This window comes from Mustela erminea, chromosome 13 (genome assembly GCF_009829155.1).
Source record: "Mustela erminea isolate mMusErm1 chromosome 13, mMusErm1.Pri, whole genome shotgun sequence".
NCBI lineage: Eukaryota > Metazoa > Chordata > Mammalia > Carnivora > Mustelidae > Mustela > Mustela erminea.
In genome coordinates this window covers 26,766,058-26,787,556 of record NC_045626.1, presented here as the reverse complement: position 1 = coordinate 26,787,556, position 21,499 = coordinate 26,766,058, and the positions used below count along the sequence as shown (strand labels likewise).

General features: G+C 52.3%; 1 protein-coding gene across 2 annotated transcripts in view; it reads right to left on the bottom strand.

Annotated features, from left to right (window-relative positions):
- ST8SIA5 (ST8 alpha-N-acetyl-neuraminide alpha-2,8-sialyltransferase 5) overlaps window positions 1-21,499 on the bottom strand; it is a 50,548-nt gene that overhangs the window by 21,583 nt on the left and 7,466 nt on the right. The window contains exon 2 of one of the 2 annotated variants that reach the window (XM_032310634.1): window positions 10,800-10,907. The exons of the other annotated variant lie outside the window; for it this stretch is intronic. Coding sequence (XP_032166525.1) covers window positions 10,800-10,907 — 108 coding nt within the window. The remainder of the gene's footprint in view (window positions 1-10,799; window positions 10,908-21,499) is intronic. 2 annotated transcript variants of the gene reach the window in all.

Here is a 21,499-nt window from a genome sequence, read left to right as displayed (position 1 = left end):
ACCTTGTTGTCCCTGGAAGAACAGCCCCACCCAGGGCTAGCCGATTCCTGGAGACAGGAACCACCTGTGAGCACCTTTCCTATGCAAACAAACCAGTGCAGAGCTCACACACACACACCCCCCACCACTTCCCAATAGGGGCTGCTTTCCCCCTGCCCTGATCATCCCAGGGCCAGGTACCAGACAGCTAGGGCAGTCCCTTAGGCCCCAGAGCCCGCTGAGATCATTCAGACTGACGACTCCCAGGCCTGTGTACCTGTCTCACCTGTTTCTTCCACAGAAACCACAGTAGAGGCTCTTGCCCACTTTTTCCGTCACTCCCTCTGCTCCTGATCCCACCTCCCGGTGCTCCCCAGGGTTTGGTGTGGTGTGCCTCCTGCTTCTGGGCATGACTATAAAACCCTCTTCCTTCCTGCCAGTGACTTGCACGTCTGTGTGTCTCACCGTGCACGACTATAACGAAGCCCAGGCACCCTGAAAACACTTACATGGTACCTCGGCCAAGCCATCAAAACCACTCCCTGCCTGGGGTGAAAGCCCTGGTTTTCCCAGCTGAAAATGGAGATTATAGCTCTTGCGTGGGCTCTGCTTCTCTGGGCTGCACTTCTCCATCCCTGTGTCTGAAGATAATGAACTTAAGGAAAAGAGATTGTAACAAGGGCTGCCAAGTGTCCCCTCGCATTCTGCTTCTGACGGGACACCCAACCATGGCATTCTGGGAAAAGCCGTGGTAATCCATGTTTGGCCTGGACCCAGACTTCTATGTAGACATCAAAAATGAGGCTTCCAGTTTCTTTGTGGAATAACATGGGAAGATACTCACAGGACAATGCTGAGTGGAAAATGCAAGTTATAAAACTAATGTCCCAAAAGAATGGGATGTACATATGTGAATGTGTGGGGCAAAGGGACGGGCCGCAACAAGGCACTAATGGTGGGTTTCTTTGAGTAATGGGACAATGAACAATTTTTAAAATACTTCTCTGTATTTTTATGTTTTCTGTAATGGGGTTATGATTTTCGTGTTATTGGAAATCACCAATAAATGCCCTTTTATTGAAGTCCTAGCTCTCCCTCGAAACAGCTCAAGCTCCCCCTTAACCTGCTACAAGATTGAGAAAAGCAGTTTCTCCAATCTTCTCAACTCTATTAGCCTCTCAAGGTGAGTTAGTCACTGTCTCTTCTTCCAGTTCTCGAAAGACGATCTCTGCCCGGCTCAGAGAGGAGGGGCCCGGCAGCACATTTAGCACCTCGCAGGTATAAATAGTCTCAGCCAGTCAGCCCCGCAGTCCAGCTCATCTCAGATGCCATTTGGCTTCCGGCAGCCACCTCCGGGGCTGGCACCAAGCTGTGTCTGTCCTGCCCCTCCTCGGTGCCCTCAGGGACTTCGGGGGGGTGGGGTAGGGCAGCCCTGGCTGCCTGACCAGAGGGTGACAGCTTACCCTAAGTGAGAAGACAATGGCAGAGGTGACCACGATGGTCCTCCTCCTCCTCCCCAGACTTGGGCTCTGGGTTTGCAGGTGGAAGAGGCCTCATTGCAGCATGCCCAGGGCCCCATGTGCATCCCTGCCAGGCTTTCTCTGCAAGCCTGCCCCTCAGCAGGCTCTCCTTTGGCCTGAACCCCCTCCAGAGCTTTGTCGGGGCCATGGGGTCTTTCCTGGAGGTCATGGTACTTTGAGCCCTGGCACCACTGGCCGGTACAAGATAAGGTTCGTGCATTCGGCTTCCTACCTAACACGGCCCTTCCTCCCCAGGTGCTGATGGTGTTCAAGAGAACAGGAGCCCAGGGAGATCCCAATGTCCTGCAAAAGCTTCCACCAGCCCAGCAAGCAAGGAAGCAGCCCCAGCTCAGCAATCAGCACCCCTGGGTTCCTCTCAAACCTCGTGCAGAATCTCAGGGGACCACAAAATGGTTTATTTATTCCACACTGTGTAGGAACCTGGAAAGGGTATGACACCTCTGTGCAAATTAGGATAAAGTACCTTTTTCTCTGGGTGAATTAAGCCACAAGGCAGTCACATGACTTGTCAAGTGAGAGTGAGCTGCCTGACCGTTGGCTGGGTATCTTCGTGCAGTGCCCACTCTGCACAACCGTCTGTGGCAGGCTGATACTGGATTCCTTAATTTTGTCTTGTTTAATCCTCCCAACAGCCCTATGAGGTAGGCATTGTTTCCCCCATTTTATACCAAAGATAGCAAGTGGTAAAGCAACCCGCCCAAAGTCATTCAGCTAGTAAAGAGGGGCACTGGAAAGGGGACCCAGAGCTTTTAGGAGCCCAGAATCCTTGTCCTTCCGTCGCTGCAGTACACTCCCTCTCCCTGATTCTGACAAGCTACGGTTATGGGGTGCGGGGAACGGTTCTCAGCAAGCAGCCCCCTCCCTGTCAGGGGGCTCAGTGCGACTTCAGAGCCAGGAGAGCTGCCATCCCAAGACAGCACGCCACCCATCAGCGCACAGGCACAGAAATCAAAGTCTGCAAAGTGCAGCCTGACAATTCAAAGGACTGCCGTGTCTTCCCTAACAGGAAAGGAGAGACTCGAGAAGGGCTCAGCTGTCAACAATGGCAGGTCACAGGTGCCAGGAGACACTCCCCTCCCAAGGCGTGAAGAGAGCTGGCTCGGACCCCTGACTAGATGCTGGCTCTCTGGGCCACGATTTCCCCATCTGTCCATGGGAATCTGCAGAGGTACAAGACTATCAGAGCTGGAAGCTAAGAAAGCCCAACGTTCCGAACACAACCTTGATAGTCCTTTGGTTAATCTGCTCCGGGTATGAACTTTGCTGCAGCATCATTCCTGGCATCGGGCGGGAGCTGGGGTTGCCCCTCCTCTCCCCTGCAGCCAGAGGTTCTGCGGGGCCCCTGATTCAGTATCTAGACAGCCCGGGCAAGAGGTCGCATGTGGTGGCCTTCCCTTCTGGACCAGACCAGGGAGCCCTGAAGAACTCCCCTGTTAAAACCCAGCCCACCTCCCGGTGTCCAAACTAGCAGTGGTGGTCCGCTGCTCCTGCCCTGCTTCACCACCCTGCTGCCCCCAGGGGCCCCCAGGGGCTCAGCCACAGCCGGATCCGCCTGGCCTCCTCTTCCTTCAGCTCCCACCCAACTGATCACCCCTGCTCCCTCTGAGGCACTTCTCTCCCTTCCGGCACAAAGGGTGTGAGTCAGTCCTCTTTTCTCCCTGGAGGGGTGTCTCTGTCTGGGACCCTCTTCCTCGCTGTGTCTCTCTGGTTGCCACCAGCTTATCCGTCAGAGCCTTCCCGCCCTCCCTCTGCCGCGCCCACAGCCCCCAGCTCAGTCCTTATTACACTGCTCTCGGAGCAACACCTCCACCGCCACGCCAGGCCCCTCGGGGGACGGTTCTTCTCCTCTTCAGCTCACCGAAGAGTTTCTGACCCACTACTACGTGCCAGGTACCCATTTAGGCCAGGATGCAGCGTCGACCCCTCCGGATAAAGCCCCCACCCTCAAGGACTTCCAGGACAGGAAACACATGAAATACAAATGCAACATAGGGTCAGGTAGGGACGAGTGTCATAAAAGTAAAGCAGACAAGGGGACTGGAGGGCACCTGGAAGGGCGGTAGGAGGTCAAGGAAGGCCTCTCCGGACAGAGATGGAGCCATCGGCAGGGGTGCAGGAAGAGCATTCGAGAGGGAATGACAAGCAGACACCAACATGCTGAGGATAGACAAAGCCAGTGGGGCTGCAGGGACAGGGCTCTGGGGCCGGAGGTGTGTGGTAAGAGGAACTGAGGCCCAGGGACGAGCGGCACTGGGTCAAGCTGGGCTGGGGGGGGGGGGCACTCGATACACCAGTGCGCTGAAGCAGCAGAAACGCACGGCCTGACGTGAAAGCTCCCTCTGGCCACCATAGGGACGTGGGCGGCACGTGGGCTGGTGGACTGCGCCAAGAGGCAGCAAAGAGATGCCAGAAAGAGACAGAGCAGGACACGAGTTCCATATAGAATCAGCAGGATGTGCTGATGGCAAGACTGCAAAGGTGAAAAGGAATGAGAGAAACCAATGGTAGCTCCTAAGATTTTATCTTGGACAACTAGTTGGTTCACAGAGACACTGAAAGAGGAGGGAATGATGGAGATGAACAGCCTGGGTCTGAACCAAATCTCCTCGGGACCCGTGAAGCTGGCCGAGACTGTTAGACATTCAAGAAGAGATTGTAGGTAGCCAGTCAGGGTCACATGTCTGCAGCCCAGTGCAGACGTCAGGGTCAGAGATACATGCTCCAGGGTCAAGGGACAAAGGGCTTAGCGAGATCTCATGGGAGGGTGGTGGGCAGAGGGCAAGCCTGTGGTCAGCTCCGACAGACTTTCAGAGGGTGGCAGGGGAGACAGGCACCAACGGAGTCTGAGAAGGAGTTGTAGTAAGGAGGAGAACGTGGAGAGCCCACCGACACGGGAGCCAGGAGCAGAGAGCGTTTCCAGGACAGACGGCCAGCTCCGACCAGACCTAATGGACGCCAAGAAAGAGAAGGTCCCACTGACCTCACGACAAGGCAGTCATTGGTGACCCTGACAAGAGCAGGCTCAGGGGAGCAGGGAGGCAGAAGCCCCACTGGCGTGGGTTGAGGTGAGAACAAAAGTGGGAGGTCCTGCGGACAGTGACTGTGGAAGTCTGTGTGATGAGCACTGGTGGCCATGAAGTGGGGTCTTTGGGGGGTGATGAGGTCATGAAGGTGCGGCTCTCGTGAATGGGATCAGGGTTTTTATAAAACGGACCCCAGCAAGCTCGCCTGCGGTCTTCCCACCACGGGAGTGCACCGCAGGAAGATGACAGCGTGCACACCAGAGTGGGCTCCTACCAGAGCCCAACCTCGCTGTCACCCAGATCTCCAACATGCAGCTTCTGGAGCGGCCAGCAACAATCTGTTGCTTACGATCCCCCAGATCTGTGGGCTGCCGTGGCCACAGCCCACCCGCACCGGGACAGGGAGTGCGCGAAGACTCGGTCCCAGCTGGGCCGCAAGAAGGGCATTTCCCCCAACGCGTGAAGAAGCAGCCAGAGTTAGAGGGAACATGCCTCAGTGTTCTCTGAGGTGCTGAAGCCCCCAGTGGGGGGTGAGGGAGGGAAGGTTTACAGGCCACGCGAGGAGGCCCACATGGGGAGGACAGCCTCTGGGAACCCCATCACCCCCATCCCTTATGGCCCTTGCTGTAGGTGATGTAGGCTACGCACGGGTAGGCAGAGTAGGAAACTGGGAAAGCCCCATGTGCCTTACCATCTGGGCACCCCCTAAACTGCTTCCGGGTGGATGCTGGGTCCTCCCAGCCGGACCCCAGCCCCCTTTTCCTTTTCATCCTGGAAGCTGACCTGGGGCGAGGCCCTGGCAGTCACCATTGATCACCTGATCTGGAAATGAGGCCCACAGAGGGAAGTGCTCATACCCAGTGCTGTGAGTCGGGGTGAAGCTGGGGCCTGGCTCTATCCAGAAGGTCCCCTCAGGGGACCCCACTAGTGACTGAGCAAGACGGGAGCTTACCCAATGGGAAACCGGGGCACAGAACCATTCACCTAAGTGGTTATTTGTCCAAGAAACTCAATTCAGACTCAATCAAGGGCCACAAAGCTCAAGGGTCAACACCACTTGACGAGTCCCAGGACACCCACAACCTGGCCTCCACAGACAGCCCTCTGACCGCTGGCCACCAGAGGCCCTCGTCAGGTACACGGGAGGAGATGGGGAAGCTGCTCTGTCTTTGTTTGGCTTTTCCAGCATGCAGCCCAGAACAGTGCCAAACCTGATTCTCCACACTCTTCCCCACTTGGACGGAGCCCAAGGACTCCATCCCTCTTTTATTTTGTATTTTTTTTGTCCTTTCCCACAGACTTGAATCTTGACCAGAGAGGCTTAGGCTAAGCCAGCCCACACCCACAGGTCAGGGGCCCAGACACAGGCCCTCAACAACAAGTCACCACACCTCCAAGTCCCTGGAAAATTCTTTCCCCTGGGGTCACCTTGCCCCCAAGGGCTCCTCTCTGAAATGTAGCATGTCCAGGAGCTGGTAGAAGGAAGCATTTGTTAGGTGTAGCAATCGAGAAAGCACTAAGCATGGGATGGTGGGGGTAGGAGAATGACACAGAAGATGGGGGTCGGGAGAGGAGAGACCTTAAAGATGGAGTAGGACACTGAACCCTACCCAGGCTGACCTGTCCACAGCCCAGGAAGCAGCAGCCATCTGTCTTGCACGCCTTAGCCCCGAGACTCGAGGGGAGGATATGCTGTGTGCCAGCTCCAACAGCCACCACCTCTAAGTGGTGACTCAGTTTCCTCATCTGGAAAAGGAAGGCACTAATAGGACCCACCTCAAACACTGGAGGGTGAGGACTGAGGGCAGGAACAGGTGCAGGCGCCCAGCTCAGTGCCAGGCACACAGTCAGCCCTTATATCACTTGGCTGTGGCCGTCACCTGCCAAGATCCCAGCCAGGTCCTGCCCTTCCACAGAAGCACCTCTGACCTCCACGCTGAGCCCCTGGTGCACTCGCCATCTGTGCGGCGCAATTTATTGCCTGATTATACACCATCTTGAAACAACTATGAACAGCTGACTACAGCCTAATAAGTGCTACACTGAAGCGCCGCTCTGAAACGTCACCGCCCCAAGGCCCACACCGCACAGTACCTGCTAGACACACACACAGAACGCACCCAGAGTGCAGGGCTCCGGTCCAGGCCCTGGACACACACCCAGCTCCCTCTTCAGTGGGGCAGAGTCTCCTGTGTTATCAGTTTGGGGCTGACTCTTTTCTCCCACGGCTGGTGCTACCCTCCCACTTGGGAGGTCCCCTTCAGCCAAGCCTGGAAGGCTGGCAATGTAGGGACAGTGCTGTCCCAGGCAAGGGCAACGTGGATGGGCAGCAGCCTGAGCCAGCTCTGCTCTGGACCTCAGAGAGAGTGCTCTGTGCACTGCCTCTTGGCATCGCACCACAGCCCAGGAAGGCCAAGGTGTACAGAATCTGGGAGAGGGGCCGATGAGACGACCAGCCAGGCCACCTGTGGGTTGTATCTGGAGCAGGAGGGTCTGGAGGGCCCCAGCGATGCTTGCACAGGTGGTCCAGGCCAGTTCTCGGGATCTGGGGAATGCATGAGCAAACACGGAGAAGTTGGTGTGCACTTGCTGGAGAGCTGACTGTGTGTGAAATGATAGAAGACAGCCCTCGGTGCAGATGCTTCTTACAGAATGTACAGTTAAGGGGGCTATCCAGGAAGGCTTCAAGGAGGAGGTGGAGTGGGAGGTGGATATTGAGGGACGATAAGGACTTGAGTGGAGCAGGGTCCAGGAGGCAGAAGCTGAGTGAAGCCTTTGTGCTGTGACTACGGGCCTGACTCAGGGTCAGCAGCTGAGAGGACTCCTGGCCCAGCCGCCCTCAGCCCCTCGGACTCGGTCCTCTCCCTGGGACAGGCTCAGACAGTGGGTGCAACACCGCCCACCTTGCAGGACTGTGACTGCTAAGGGCGCTACTGCCTCTCCCTGCCCTCTGGGCCTACCCTGGGAAGGCAGGCAAGGGGCCGCAGCTAGTGGGCTCGAGGCACTGAGCTGGCCCTAGAGGACGTGGGCCCTTCCCACCCGCTCATCTGCAGTGATGCTCTGTGGCATCGTTTGGGAAGGCTTCTCAGCTACCGCAGGAGTGTATACTCTGCCTTCACTGCCTTCTCTCTCCTTCTGAGCTGGCCCCCTCCCCCTCCTACAGGCTCCCTTTCCCGCCCAGCTGCCCAGATTGCTCCGATGGTCCTACTCCCTATTCTTCTCAAGAGAATGTTCTCCCATCATTCCGAACTGGGAAGGAGTTTATGATTCAAAGCGCTTCCCCTCTGAGGACTAATTTTCAAAGACAGTGCCAGAGACAGGTTTATTCAAAGGAATACATCACTAAGGGAGAATTTGGGAACCCTGAAATGTAAGTTTGCTTTTTTTTTTTAAAAACCAACAGCCCTTACTCTGCGCCTGCTTAATTCATTCTTTTATTCCAGTAACATGCACTGAGCTCCTTCTGCATGTGAGGTGCCAGTCTGGGTGCTGAGGGCTCAAAGTTGAAGGAGCGCCATCACTGCCTAGTGCGGGAGATAGAGACACAGCATAGCCTGGACCCAGGGAGAACTGTCCTCAAAGACCTACCCGCTCACGTTCAAGGCACCCACTTGCTTAGCAGCATTTGCGGATTCAAACGGCTTCCTATCTGCTCACTACAACAGTTCCCCCAAGGACTCTCACGGATGCTTCTAGACTCATGCTTGAAATTAATAAAGCCGTATGTCGATGTATATTTTATAATGCACACACTTTCTAACTTGGCCTGGACTTCCCCCAACTCATGTCCAAGGGGAAGACCTGACTGCAACCATTCTAAGCACTGTCTGGCCTGGATTTTCTTTGTGGTCTTATTTGGAGTTTTCCAGACCGATCGTTTGGACCTGCTCCTTCTCCCATGGCTCCTGTTTGAATATACAGTTTATGAGTCATTTGCTTTTTCTGCCTCTCTTGATCCTCTGGTTATATATGGTAACTCCTGACTTCCCCTCCAACCGTGTTAATAATAAATAACACACTTTACCACACCACGACATACCACACAACTACAGAGAGCAAAATACGGCCTGCGCTGAATTATTCAGTGGCTGAATAATACCACAAAGCACATCACATAATCCGGGCGTGTAGAGCTGCTCACCGCCATGATGTTCTTTCCACAGCGACAGGAGACACCCCCCGCCCAGCCCTGCAAATCTGCTGCCAGGAGCTGTCCTACCCATTATGAAGATGGCAGAAGCTACTCCTAAACCGAGGTTAAAGAAAGAAAGAGAGAGAGAGGAAGAAGGAAGAAAGAAAAAAAGGAAGGAAGGAAGGTAGGTAGGTAGGAAGGTAGATCTCCAACATATGGTTCAGTTCTAATGACATTAACCATTATTTCCCAAACCTGCTAACTGTGCACATGACGGTTTCTCACATGTGTGATAGTACTTTGGGGGTCAACTCGAAATGGCGATCTGACATTGGAACTGTCCCAGAAGAAGCTGTGCTGTGTGCTCGTCACATTTGTTCTGTGACGAAGGGGGGTCTGGGTCAAACAGCTGCTCCCCAGGAGGAAATGAGCTCAGCGGGTGAGCACGCTGGAGAAAGGGCGGCTGAGTTCTAAAACCAAATGGTTAGAAGTTAGTGGTGGTTCTGACTCGGGGGGACCCTGGGTGACTGGGAACAGGGTGGGGGAGGGGAGTGTCTGTCCAGGATCACTGGGAGCGGGGAGAAAATAAAAGGGAGGGGACGGGAAGAAAGGAGGTGGGAGGGAAGCAGGAACTAGGGAGCAAGAAAGGGCGGCAGGAAGAAAGAGGGGAGAAGAGGTCAACGAAGAGGCAGAGAAAGCAGCAACACAAGGCAGAGAGAGAAGGAGAAGGAAAGTCTGCCGGCAACAGGAAAAGGGGCAAGTAGAGCTCTTGCAGGGTGTTCCCCGCAGAGACGCAGAGACAGCTCCCGGGGACCTGTCCTATCTTGTCTTGCTCACGGGATTTGCATCTTTAGCCAAACTCCTCGGGCAGCTCTTTAGAGTGTCCGTCCCAGGAAGGCAGACACCCACGGGCTTACCTAGATCACCCCCCCCCCATCTGGGTGGGCTAATCACACAGCAGAAAGGCCAACACCGGAGGTGCAACACTTAGAAGGGACAACTCTGGACACCCCGCTCTTCCCGGGTGACATCCCAGGGCCCAAGCGGCTGGCCGGGGCTCCACCATACATATATGGAAAGATCTGGCCAGGATAGGACCCAGGTCCCCGAGACTGGCCCACACCCTAAGGCCTGTCTGTGAACACTGCCCCCGCTGACATTCTTCTGACATTGGAACCACATCCTTAGTTTTTCAAAGCAGCGAACAGAATCATACACATGGGAGGGGTCCCTGAAAAACACATTACTTCTCTTCTGCGTCTTCTGTGGGGTCAGTTTAATGTTTCAGTGTCAAAATTAACAGCAACAAAAACTCGGGCCATTTTCCCAGGGAAACAGACCTGAGAGTCAGTGCATCCTGAGAAATGCAAAAATTAAGGGGCTCGAACAACTTAATTGGCCCCTGGAAACCCTTAGCTGGCAAGTTCCAGCCACACCCAGAGAAAGTATTCTGCCTTGTCTGAAAGACTTCCCCCCACTGCCCTCCCCGCCTTGAGTGTCCCCCAGTAGAACCCCCTGCATTTTATGTGTCCAACAAACCCTGAGCTCCTGGGTTTACAGAGTGTCTTGCGTTACTGTTTCATGCCCAACCCGACAGCAGAGCAGTAAGGGAAAACCACGCTGTGGTCTGAATGTCAAATCTCAGCATTTGACATTGAGGGAATGGTTCTTCCCTAGCCAAGATCAGCCCCTCCTGGGGGCAGAGTAGGAACAGCCCGTGCAGTGGGACATCCAAAGAGCAGAGCCCAAGCCCCACGCCCACCCCGGATGCCACACATACACACACACACCTACACACACCAGCAGGCCGGCCTCCAAAACCCCTGCAGCAGGGACGCAGCAAAAGCCCCGACTCCCAAGGAAAGCTTGAGACCCACACTCTGCACCCCTTCCTGCACCCCGCTCCCTGGCTGAGAGGGGTCAGGGCGTCCCTGCTGTGCTGTGGTTGGGTCCTAGCCCTCAGCCCTCATGTCAGAGGAGACAAGGCGGGATGCCAAAACGCAGTGAGCTTTGAGCCTGCTTCTTCCCTGAGGGTAGTTCTGGGGGTGGACCGCAGGGCAGGGGCTATGAGGCCACCTGGGGACGGAGTTACCCCCCTCCCAGGCCATTCACTGGGGTCTGTACCTGGAGCTGGAGTCACTGCCGCTCTGCACTGCTGGGTTGTCCGTGACATTAAAGAGCCCCGTCCAATTGGCCAGCGGGTCGCCACTCTGCCAGCCAAACTGGAGGCCTCTGGCAAGAAAATGAGGCAGTTGGTACTCAAGACTCACATACTCGATGAAACCCATTTAACTAACAGCGCCTCTTGCTGCTGCTGTGCCAAGGGACATGTCGCCCTGATCACACCTTCACTGGAGATAAAGCGGATGCCCACCCATGAGGGGGATGGTCATAAACCACAGCCCTGTATCGTGTTCTCTGCTCACTTACACCCGTGCCCTCCTTCCGCCTCTCCCGGCAGAGCTGAGGTTACACGCTGTAAACATAGGGAAACTGAGGCTTAGCGAGGTCAAGGTCCTATGTGGTGCGTTCTTCATAGCTACCTCCTCTGTGGTGCGTTCTTCAACCCTCCCCCCACCACAAGGGAGACTCAGACCCAAAGAGCTGTCACTCGCCAGCACTTGGCTGTTCTCAGAGGCCACAATGCAAAGCTTCTAATGAAATCCGGCGCTCCAAGGCATAAGGATACACCTCCAGGTTCGAGATGAGGGACTCAACACCCATGGTCATCTCTGCTCCGTCCCCAGCCCTGCCTGCAGTGATAGCAAAGGAATAAATAAGGATGCGAGCATGGAGAGGAGGCGACGGGAGGGGGGCCGGCAACAAGCCCACGGAAGACGAAGAGCAGACGGGCAACTAAATCCCCCAGACCTGAGAGAGTGGAGGCCGGCTGTTTATGGGGCAATCTATTCCCCGTGCACAACTCAAGAAGGCTCTGAAAATGGGGGCCCCAGGGCCACCGAGGGCAGGAGTGCAGGGCTGAGCTGTGCCCCCCAGTCTCTACTGTCTGGACGCCAGGAGCACCTCCTTCCCCACTGTCCCACTGGGACGATTGCAAATGTCTGCAGAGGTTACCATGCATCCCCGGAGGGGCCACATGCCCCCAGCCGAGAACCACTGTCCTAAGACAGTGCCCACCTCACAGAGCTCCGGTGAACCTTCTGGAGACTGGCTTGCCCTGAAGTGTGAACAGGCAATGAAAGGCCACCAACCAGCAAGTGAGAAAACCTTAAACTTCAAAGTCAGAGAACAAAACAAATAGCAAAAAAAAAGGGGGGGGGCGAGTGGAGGTAAACTCAGGGGAAAAGAGACAAATGAAGGAGAAAAAAATTTTTAATAAAACTCTTGATAATCAATAGCCTCTAAGCTGAGGGGAAGGGACAGCGATGGTTGTCGGAGCTGCTGTCCCGTCGGCCTGGAGCTGCCCCTGTTGAGCCGAGCGACCTGAGGGAAATCTGCATTACTCCCTGGCATCTTCCAAGCAAGGAGCGCTGTCTAGGATGTCCCTCAGGGTCCTTGACCAACGTATCAGGGAGATGAGCTCTCTCCCCGATGCCCACCCAGATCCCTCCGTGGGCATCTAGGTCACCCCAGTGTTTAAGTGCGTCCATGAGTTCTAAGTGGGGACACTGTGCAGACCACAAGCACAGTGCTGGATGAGTTCTGGGGACCCCCGCCCCCACCCCCACCCCTGGGGGCCCCTGTCCACAGAGGGAGACAGTGTGCCTCATCTGTCGCAGCTCAGGGGATGTCCTGGGTCCTATCCCAGGAGTCTGCTGCCCGCAGCACATCTGAGGGTCTTCTGTCCTGGGGGCTGGCTCAGGCAAAACAGACCAGCTCAGCACCGCGGGGGGCGCCCACCGAGGCAGCCCAGGGGGGTGCAGTCCCCGGAGCCTGTGACCACCCCTTCCCCGCCCCCTCGCCCACTGGAAAAGCCAGCCATAGGACTGTAAATGCCCGACCTGCTATTATTGCCAGGACAACCTTGAGTTGACTCCATGGGGAAAAAAATAATAAAAGAAGAAAGTCATTCAGAAAACAACAGTACTTAACTTTTGTGGGAGGATAATCTATTGAATTATTTATTCCCTCCCCCATTCCAAGAAGGGAGCTGGGCTTTTTATCCTCTTACTTTAGGGCCCTGTGGGTTGTGGGGGCTGAAAGCTTCCCGGCTCCCTGAAGAAACTGTGCTAGGCGTCCAGGAGGGGAAGTCACGGCCTTCTGGTCTAAGAGGGGAACAGAAGATGCCTCAAGTCCAGGAAGCCTGCCTCCTGCTTTGGGGCTCCACCACCACGTCTCCCTCTAAACAGAGAGCAGGACCTTAGAAAGACTACAGCGTGGGGCACCCCTGGAGGCTGGACCCATGGCTCTGGGAGCCTCTGGAGAGCAGTGAGCAGACTGACTAAGGCCGGTGTGGCCCTGGGAGCCCCCAACTGCACTGTTCTCCACAAACCCGGAGCGGTGGGGGGAAGGTGTGGATGGAAGCCCCTTCGGGGATGATGGACTCAGTTTCCCACCAGCTGGTGGATAAGGCCCAATTAAAAGAAGAGAAGCAAACAAACTCTTCCTTTCACACCAAGTTTGTGAAATCAAAGGTATGACTCCTTTTCCATCAACCATCAGCAAGTCGCTTGTGTCGTACCTCACAGCTGACTGAGGATATGTTTCCTTTATCTCCAAGCTATTTTTATTCTATGATACAGTCAGATATATTTCAAATATTTATTATATTATTCTGTATTTATCAAAGAGCCCTGCCAGGCTGGGTGCCAGGGTTCAACAACAAACCAGTCAAAAAAGTCTCTGCCCCGATGACAATCGCTACCAGAGGGAGACAGATACAGTGACAATAAGCCAACAGGTGACACGATGTTTAGTGTGTCAGATATGGATAGTGCTGTGGGAAAAATTAAGGGTGGCAAGGGGGATAAGGAGTTTGGAGTGGTGAGGGTACCAGTCCACACTGGGCAGTCGGGGGGCCTCTCTGGGAGGTAAAATGGAGAGGACGGGAAGTGGGTAATGAGGCAACAGGTGGCTCCTGAGGAAGAATATTCCAGAACCAACACCTGTGGTGGTCCTGAGGGGTGTGATGGCTTCTTCTGGGGCTGGCAAGAGGGTCTATGTAGTTGGGGCTGAGTGAATCAGGGCAGGTGACAAGGCCTGGGCTCAGAGAAGCAGCACCACATTTCTGCGCTCCCTCAAAGTCATCTAAGAGGGAGGTGGGACCATGTCATCTTCTGAGGAGCCAAGAATTCCACTGGGCCACTTGGGAGCCTGCAAGTGCTAGGCCCTCCCCTACCTTCCACCGCTCTGGGTCTCCAGAAGGAGCTGGTCAGAGCTGCCAGGACCTTCCCACCCAGATCCAAGCGGAAGTGCCTGCCAGCTGGGAAGCCTTTTCAGTGGGATTAATGGGCATAATTATCAGGTTCCACATACTCCTTTGCCTGTCCCCATTCCTGACACACCAGTGACTCATGGTATTTCTCTGTGAAAGGTTGGATGGTAACATACTCCCCAGAAGAACCTCGGGGGGGAAAGGGAAGTAGATTCATCCCTAGGGTTCACCTGTGGGGACTTTCATTTGGGGCAACAGAAAAGCTGCTGCAGGTGGGGGCTTGCTGAGAGAGGAGAGGAGGGGGGGCTGTACTCCCCAGTAGCCCTGCCCAGAGGTGGCAGAGGGTTGCCCTCCTTGAGAGTCCCCAGGCCTGGAATGCATGGGCCCAGGGAGCAGATAGAGGCTCCTGGATTCGAAGACTGTCCACTGCCCTGCAGAGGCCTCTGGCTAAGGAACGGCTGGGGCCGGGGCCCAGGGGTCTCAGTACTGGCAGTGCTAGGGCAGGGACGGGGGTGGGGGGTGATACACACGGGGACACCCAGCCATGGGAGGGGTCCAGAGAGAGAGAAACCGGACAAGCTCCAGGCATAATTCTGAGACCACCTTGCCACCCCCCATTTAGGCACCGCAGAGGAGTCTGGGCCCCCCCAGGCCCACGTCCAAACCTTGTGCTCCCTGGGCTGGTGCTCCAGACCACCCCTTCCAAGAGAGGCTGCTGCAGGAGGAACACAGGGTGAGCGAGGGGCTGGGGGTACACCCACAACCTTCCAGCTGTCCTCTGGCACGAAGGCCCCCAATGGCGGACCACAGTGAACAGAGTGGGGACCCCCTGCCTCCTCGGAGGGCAGTGGAACGAGGAGGACACATGGGGGCCCCCAACACTCATGCGTTCATTCACTCCAACTACTCTCTTATGAGCTCCCGCTAATTCAGTCTCCTCCATCTTATGACACGTCCCAGATTCTCCGAGGTTAGCAGCCCACACTCTCCCCCCACGCTGGGGAGCCCCCTCCACCTGAACTTCTCCAATCATTTCGTGCACCAGCCTTTGCTCCTGCTCATTCCTCTGGCTCTTATGGGTTGAACTGTGTTCCTCCAAAATTCCTATGTTGAAGTCCTCCCCCACCCCAGTCCCTGTGAGATAGGGTCACTGCAGAGGTAATTCGTTAAATTAGGATGAGGTCATGCCGAAGTGGGGTGGGCCCTTAATCCAATATGACTGACTGGTGTCTTTATAAAAAGGGGAAATCCGGGCACAGGAAGAACGCCACGTGAAGATGAAGCCAAGGAACGCCAAAGATCACAGGCCAACCAGTAGATGCCATGGGAGAGGCATGGAACAAACTCTCCCTCATAGCCCTCGAAGGAACCGACCCTGCCGACACCTTCGCCCCAGATATCTGGCCTCCAGAACTATGTGGCAGCAACTCTCAGTTGAAGCCACCCAGTTCTTGGTACCGTTACAGCAGCCCTGACCATACACTTGGGGTCCCTCTCTAATCCTCCAAGGTGAGACCTTACTCTTTCTTCAAGATTCCATTCAGATGCTCAGCCCTGGCCCGTGGTTTCCAGCTTGGCTCTGTGGGGCACTGGGGGACCCTTTGTGACTCTGTAGAGGAGGGAAGGGACATGGCAGAGGGTGGGGTTGAGGAAGAGGCACCCGGGTGGGAAGGACTGAAGCCCCTACTCTGTGCCAAACGAGTACCCACTTTTCTCCATGTAAGAGGTTTCCATGTCATCTGAGACCCTGGGGGTCTCTCTGTGCCCAAACCCCAGCCCACGTGGCACTTAGTATACAGCAGAGTTCCATACATCTTGGCAAACAGAGACTAGAGTAGTACTATCCAACAGAAATACACCAGGAGCCACAGATGTCATCTAGAATGTTCTGATAGCCACATTATAAAAAAATTAAAATAAAAATATCAAACGCATCATAAAATTCCATAGAACGAGCTACACACAGACACAAATGAGTACATGTAAAACTAGTATAATCTGAGTAAGGTTGATGGATTGTATCGATGTGGATTTCCTGGTTATAATATTGTACTGTAATTTTGCAAGATGGTAGCAGCTGGGTAACAGGAGTAGGGTATGCAGATTCTCTCTGTATAATTTCTTACAACTGTATGTGAATCTACAATTCTCAAAATAAAAAGTTTTCTAAGAAGTAAAAAAAAAAAAAAAAAAAAAGTTGAGGGGCACCTGTGTGGCTCAGTGGGTTAGGCCTCTGCCTTGCTCAGGTCATGATCTCAGGGTTCTAGGATCGAGCCCCGCATCAGGCTTTTTGCTCAGTGGGAAGCCTGCTTCCCCCACTCTCTGCCTACTTGTGATCTCTGTCAAATAAATAAATAAAATCTCTTTTTTTTAAGTTGAAATGAATTTTAATAATATATTCTTATTAACCTCATACATCTAAAATATTGTCATTTCAATATATAATAATTTAAAAACCAATGGGATGGGTTACATCTTTTTTCATATTATGTCTTTGAAATCTATTTTTTAAAAAGATTTTATTTATTTGACAGAGAGAGAAAGCACAAGCAGGGAGACCAGCAGAGGGAGAGGGAGAAGCAGTCTCTCTGCTGAGCAAGGAACCCGATGTGGGACTCAATCCTAGGACCCCGAATCATGACAGGAGCCAAAGGCAGACGTTTAACTGGCTGAGCCACCCAGGCTCCCCTATGTCTTTGAAATCTAGTATGTATTTTATACTTACAGCACATCTTAGTTTAGAGTAGTGACATTTCCAGGGTTCCATAGCCACACATGGCGAGTGGCTATTATACTGAACACCAAAGGTCTGGTACATGCTTGCTGGATGAACAAACAGATGAATGAATGAATGAATGAATGAATGAATGAATGAATGAATGAAACAACCAACCAATCACTCAACCTTAAGGAAGAGGAGGCGGAGACTGGACGTGCAGAATGGCCCCGGGAGTGGGAACATCAGCTCTGCAAGCCCTGGTGGGTCAAGAAGACCCAGAGTAATGAACTAGTGTCAGGACAGCAACCCAGCCTGACACTGAAGAAAGAGGAAACACTGGGGGGAGTCTTGAGTCCTCTAAGCCTTCTTCTGGAGGGTTGCAGCTTATTTCTGGGGAAAGAGCAGAGTTGGTCCCAGAAATACTGATCCTCAGCCTGACGGGCTGGGGGAAGCGTGGAAAGCTGGTATACTGGGGGACCAGGGAGAGGCTTGGGTTCCTTTGCTCAGAGGCTCAGCAGGAGGAACACAGATCGGATACGATCTCAAGCTGGAGCAAGCACAGCACATTTGATTCTCCCAATAACCTCAGCACCCCCAAAGCATGGTGTCCCACCCACATCTCCTGGCTTACCAGCCTCGTTCTCATCTCCCATCTCTGCAGGACCCGTGGCTCCCTCACAAAGAGGACTGGCAAAATCTGGCCCAAGCCTTTATGCTGAAGGGCCGGCGCCCCCATCATCAAAGCTGGGAAAAACAACTAACCTCCCACTCACCCTCTCACATTACAGAATACTAAACGGGGACCAGAGAGGGCCCTCCGCCTCACAGAGCACCAGGGAATAAAAGGAAATTCAAAAGCCTTCTGTGACTCCCATCCCCTGCACCTGCAGTCTTAACACCCCAGCCTGTCCCCCAGAATCACCCCCTGGAATACACTAGCTCCCCAAAGCCAACATCAGGTCCTGCCAGGCTACTCATCAGTCAACTGCTGTCTCCTTTGAACCCTACAAGCTTTATCACTTATGCCACACAACTGCAAGTTCATTTGTACAGTTTTACATATTTTTCAGGTTTGTCTCTTTATGTGTGCTCTAAGCTCTTTAAGAACATGTATTTTATCTAATAATTCCTTATCACATCCCTTTATCCCCCCAGTATTAAGCTGAGTGCACATTTAATTGATGTTTGACAATAATTAGGAGAAGATTGGGGGTTCCTTTAAAAAAAAAGGTATTTACTTATTCATTCATTCATTCATTTAGAGAGAGCTGGAGTGGGTAGCAGAGGGAGAGGGACAAGCAGACTCATGGAGCCCGAAACGGGGCTCCATCTCATGACCCTAAGGTCATGACCTGAGCGGAAATCACGAGCCGGATGCCGAACTGCCTGCATCCCCCAGGAGCCACGAGCGGGTCCCTCTGTGTGCATCCATTTGTCCAGCAATTAATGTCAGGCACTGCGCTAGGTCCTAGGAATGCAGAGATGGATAAAACGTCTCTTTTACGGGTCTTGCAGGCTATGTGACCTTATACAAGTTACCCGCCTCTCTGAGTGAGTTTTAAAGGAGGATGATTGTATCTGTTTAACAGGACTCCTGTAAGGATTACATGAAACAATCCTCATTTAGGATTACCTCCTCAGGTCGGAGACTGGCTCATGAACACTTAAGGAATGTTAATAATCCGTATCATTACCTGATGGATCCTTCAGGTGTGTGGTAGGGAGGGGGCAGGGGTCCCTACACATAGGGTTAAGGCCCAAACTTGAGAAGTTTTGGATGAGAGGGTATTAGAGGAGAAGTGAGTGGGCCTGGATAAGTCACAGAAGAGATGCTAAGTCCTTTAAGAGGTACAATTTGCCTGATAAGTAGGAATGTCGAAAGAAAAGAATGGGACCGAGAGGGGGCTGGGGAGAAGAGTGAGAGGACAGCACTGCATCCCTGGGGGTCCTCTGGGGAAGGGAGACACAGCTGACAGATGACTAAGTGCAGCCTGGGCACACAGCAGGTCAGGGTCGGGACTGGACTGAGGCAAGCAAGGTCTCCAGGGGCCAAAACTAAAGGCGGCCCCTACCACTCAGACTCACACGGGTGCAGGGCACACCCGTGGAAGGGAGGCCTCCTTGAGTCCTGTCCCCTGGGTGCCAGGCTTCCCTCACCCTAATCCCAGCCCTGCATCAGATTCTCAAGACAAGCTTGCTCTGATCAGCGAAACAAGAAGGTCATCCCGCCGGCCCAGCACACACCCCGGTGCCAGTCAGCTCAGAATCCCTTCTCCTCTCTGGGGACCATCCATTCCCACCAGGTCCCCGCGTGGCACTCGTCCCCTCCAGAAGGGGAAGGTGAATAGACCTTCCCACCCCCGCTGTCCCATCTCCTGTGCTGTGCCTGTTTCTCAGGGCAGTCGAACAGGAGGGTTAGTTCTGCAAGAAGAGCCTTCGCACACAACTTCAGATTAAAGCATGGAGTCAGGCTGTGCTTTTCCTTGACCCAGTTTCATATCCTCAGGTCTCAGGCCTGCACCAGCCATGTGCAGGCAGCCCAGATTGGCACCCTCCGAGCACAGGAGAGAGCAAGGCTGGAGGGAAGGCAGCAGAGAGGAGAGCCTGCTCTACAAAAGGCAGGATGAAATAGACCCAGCCTCGGCTCCTGTGTGGTTGGAGAAATCATCCTTAACCATTAAGGAGATGGAATTAGTAACTTACAGTCTTCCCACTAGGAAAACCTTAGGTGTGGATGGCTGTACAGGCGAGTTCTACCAAACTTTCAAAGAATAGATGATCTCAGACCTGTATAAATCATCCCACAGAATGAAGAGGGAATATTCCCAACTCCTTTTACAAGACTGGTTTTAAGACCAGAGACTGCATTCTATAAGAAGATGAGATGCTGATATTATTCACTAAAATGAGATATAATACCATACATAAAAATACTGGCCAACAAAATCTCACATCGTAGAAAATAAATAATACACCATGAACAAGCTAGGTTTAGCTCCCAAATTATAAGTTGAAAATCTATTCATGTAATTTATCACATCAAAAATTACATGCAAAAAACTACATATCACCCGATAGAGGTAGAAAAAGCATCTGATAAAATGAATATCCAAACACGGTGACACAAGTAAACAAAACTTGTTAGCCTACTCCAGAAGGGAGTCTTAATATCTTAGAGGTTATCTACAAAACATAAAAAAAAAAAAGAAAAGAAAATTTTAAGCAGATAAATTCAATGGGGACACTTGTATCATAATTCTCCTTAAAATCAGGCTTAATCATACACTAGACAAAAAATAACTCAAAATGGAGCAAAGACCTCAACATAAGAGCTGAAGTTATAAAACTCTTAGAAGAAGGTGGCTGGGTTATGGACACTGGGGAGGGTATGTGCTATGGTGAGTGCTGTGAGGTGTGTAAACCTGGTGATTCACAGACCTGTATCCCTGGGGCTAATAATACATTATATGTTAATAAAAAAGGGGCACCTGGGTGGCTCAGTGGGTTAGGCCTCTGCCTTCAGCTCAGGTCATGATCCCAGGGTCCTGGGACCAAGCCCTGCATCGGGCTCTCTGCTCAGCAGGGAGCTTGCTTTCCCCTCTCTCTCTCTGCCTGCTACTCTGCCTACTTGTGAGCTCTCTTTCTGTCAAATAAATAAATAAATCTTTTTTTAAAATGTTAAAAAAATAAAAACAAAAAAAAATTTTAAACTCTTAGAAGAAAACACAGGGATAAATCTTTGTGACACTGGGCAATGTACATAGGCTGTGATTTAATGGAAACAGCCCGTAAAGCACAAGCAACCAACAGCAGCAACAACTATATATATATATACAGACATACATATACATGAATTACAATTCATCAAAACTAAAAATTTTCAAAGGATATCATCAAAAAAGTAAAAAGACAACCCCTAGAATAAGAGAAATGTTTTGCAAATCTTATTCTCATAAAGGACTTATATTAGAGGCTATAAAGAACTCTCACAACTCAATCAGAGGAAGACAAATCATCCAATTTAAAAATGGGCAAAGGATGTGAATGGACATGTCTCCAAAGAAAACATCCAAATGGCCCATAAGCACATCAAAGTATGTTCTACATCATTAGTCATCAGAGAAATACAAAATCAAACCCACAACGGAATACCACTTCAAAACCACAAAGATGGCTATGACCAAAAAGATAACAATGAGTGTTTTTAAAAATAGGGAAAAACTGGAAACTTCATGCACCTCTTGTAGGGAGTATAAAATGGCAAAACCACTTTGGAAAGGAGTGTGGCAACTGGAAAAGTGTGTGGCAACCAGATGGTAAAACACAAGAGTTACCATATGACAGAAAAATTCCACTTGTAGGTATATACCGAAGAAAAAGGAAAATGCATGTCCATACAGAAAACTGGACACAAATGCTCATCACAGCATTATTCATAACAGTGAAAACAAAAAGCCAATTTCCATCACTGAAGAACAGACTGACAAAATATGGTATATTTATAAATGGAATATTATTCATCAACAAAAAGAAATGAAATATTGGGCACCTGGGTGGCTTAGTCCATTAAGTAGCTAACTCTTAATTTCAGCTCAGGTCATGACCTCAGGGTCTTGAGATCAAGCCCCACGTCAGGCTCCACATTTAGCACAGAGTGTGCTGGAGAGTCTCTGCCCCTCCCCTCGCCTATGTTCATGCGCTCTCTCTTTATCTCAAATAAATAAATAAATATTAAAAAAGAAAAAAGGAAGGTTAGTACTGACACATGCC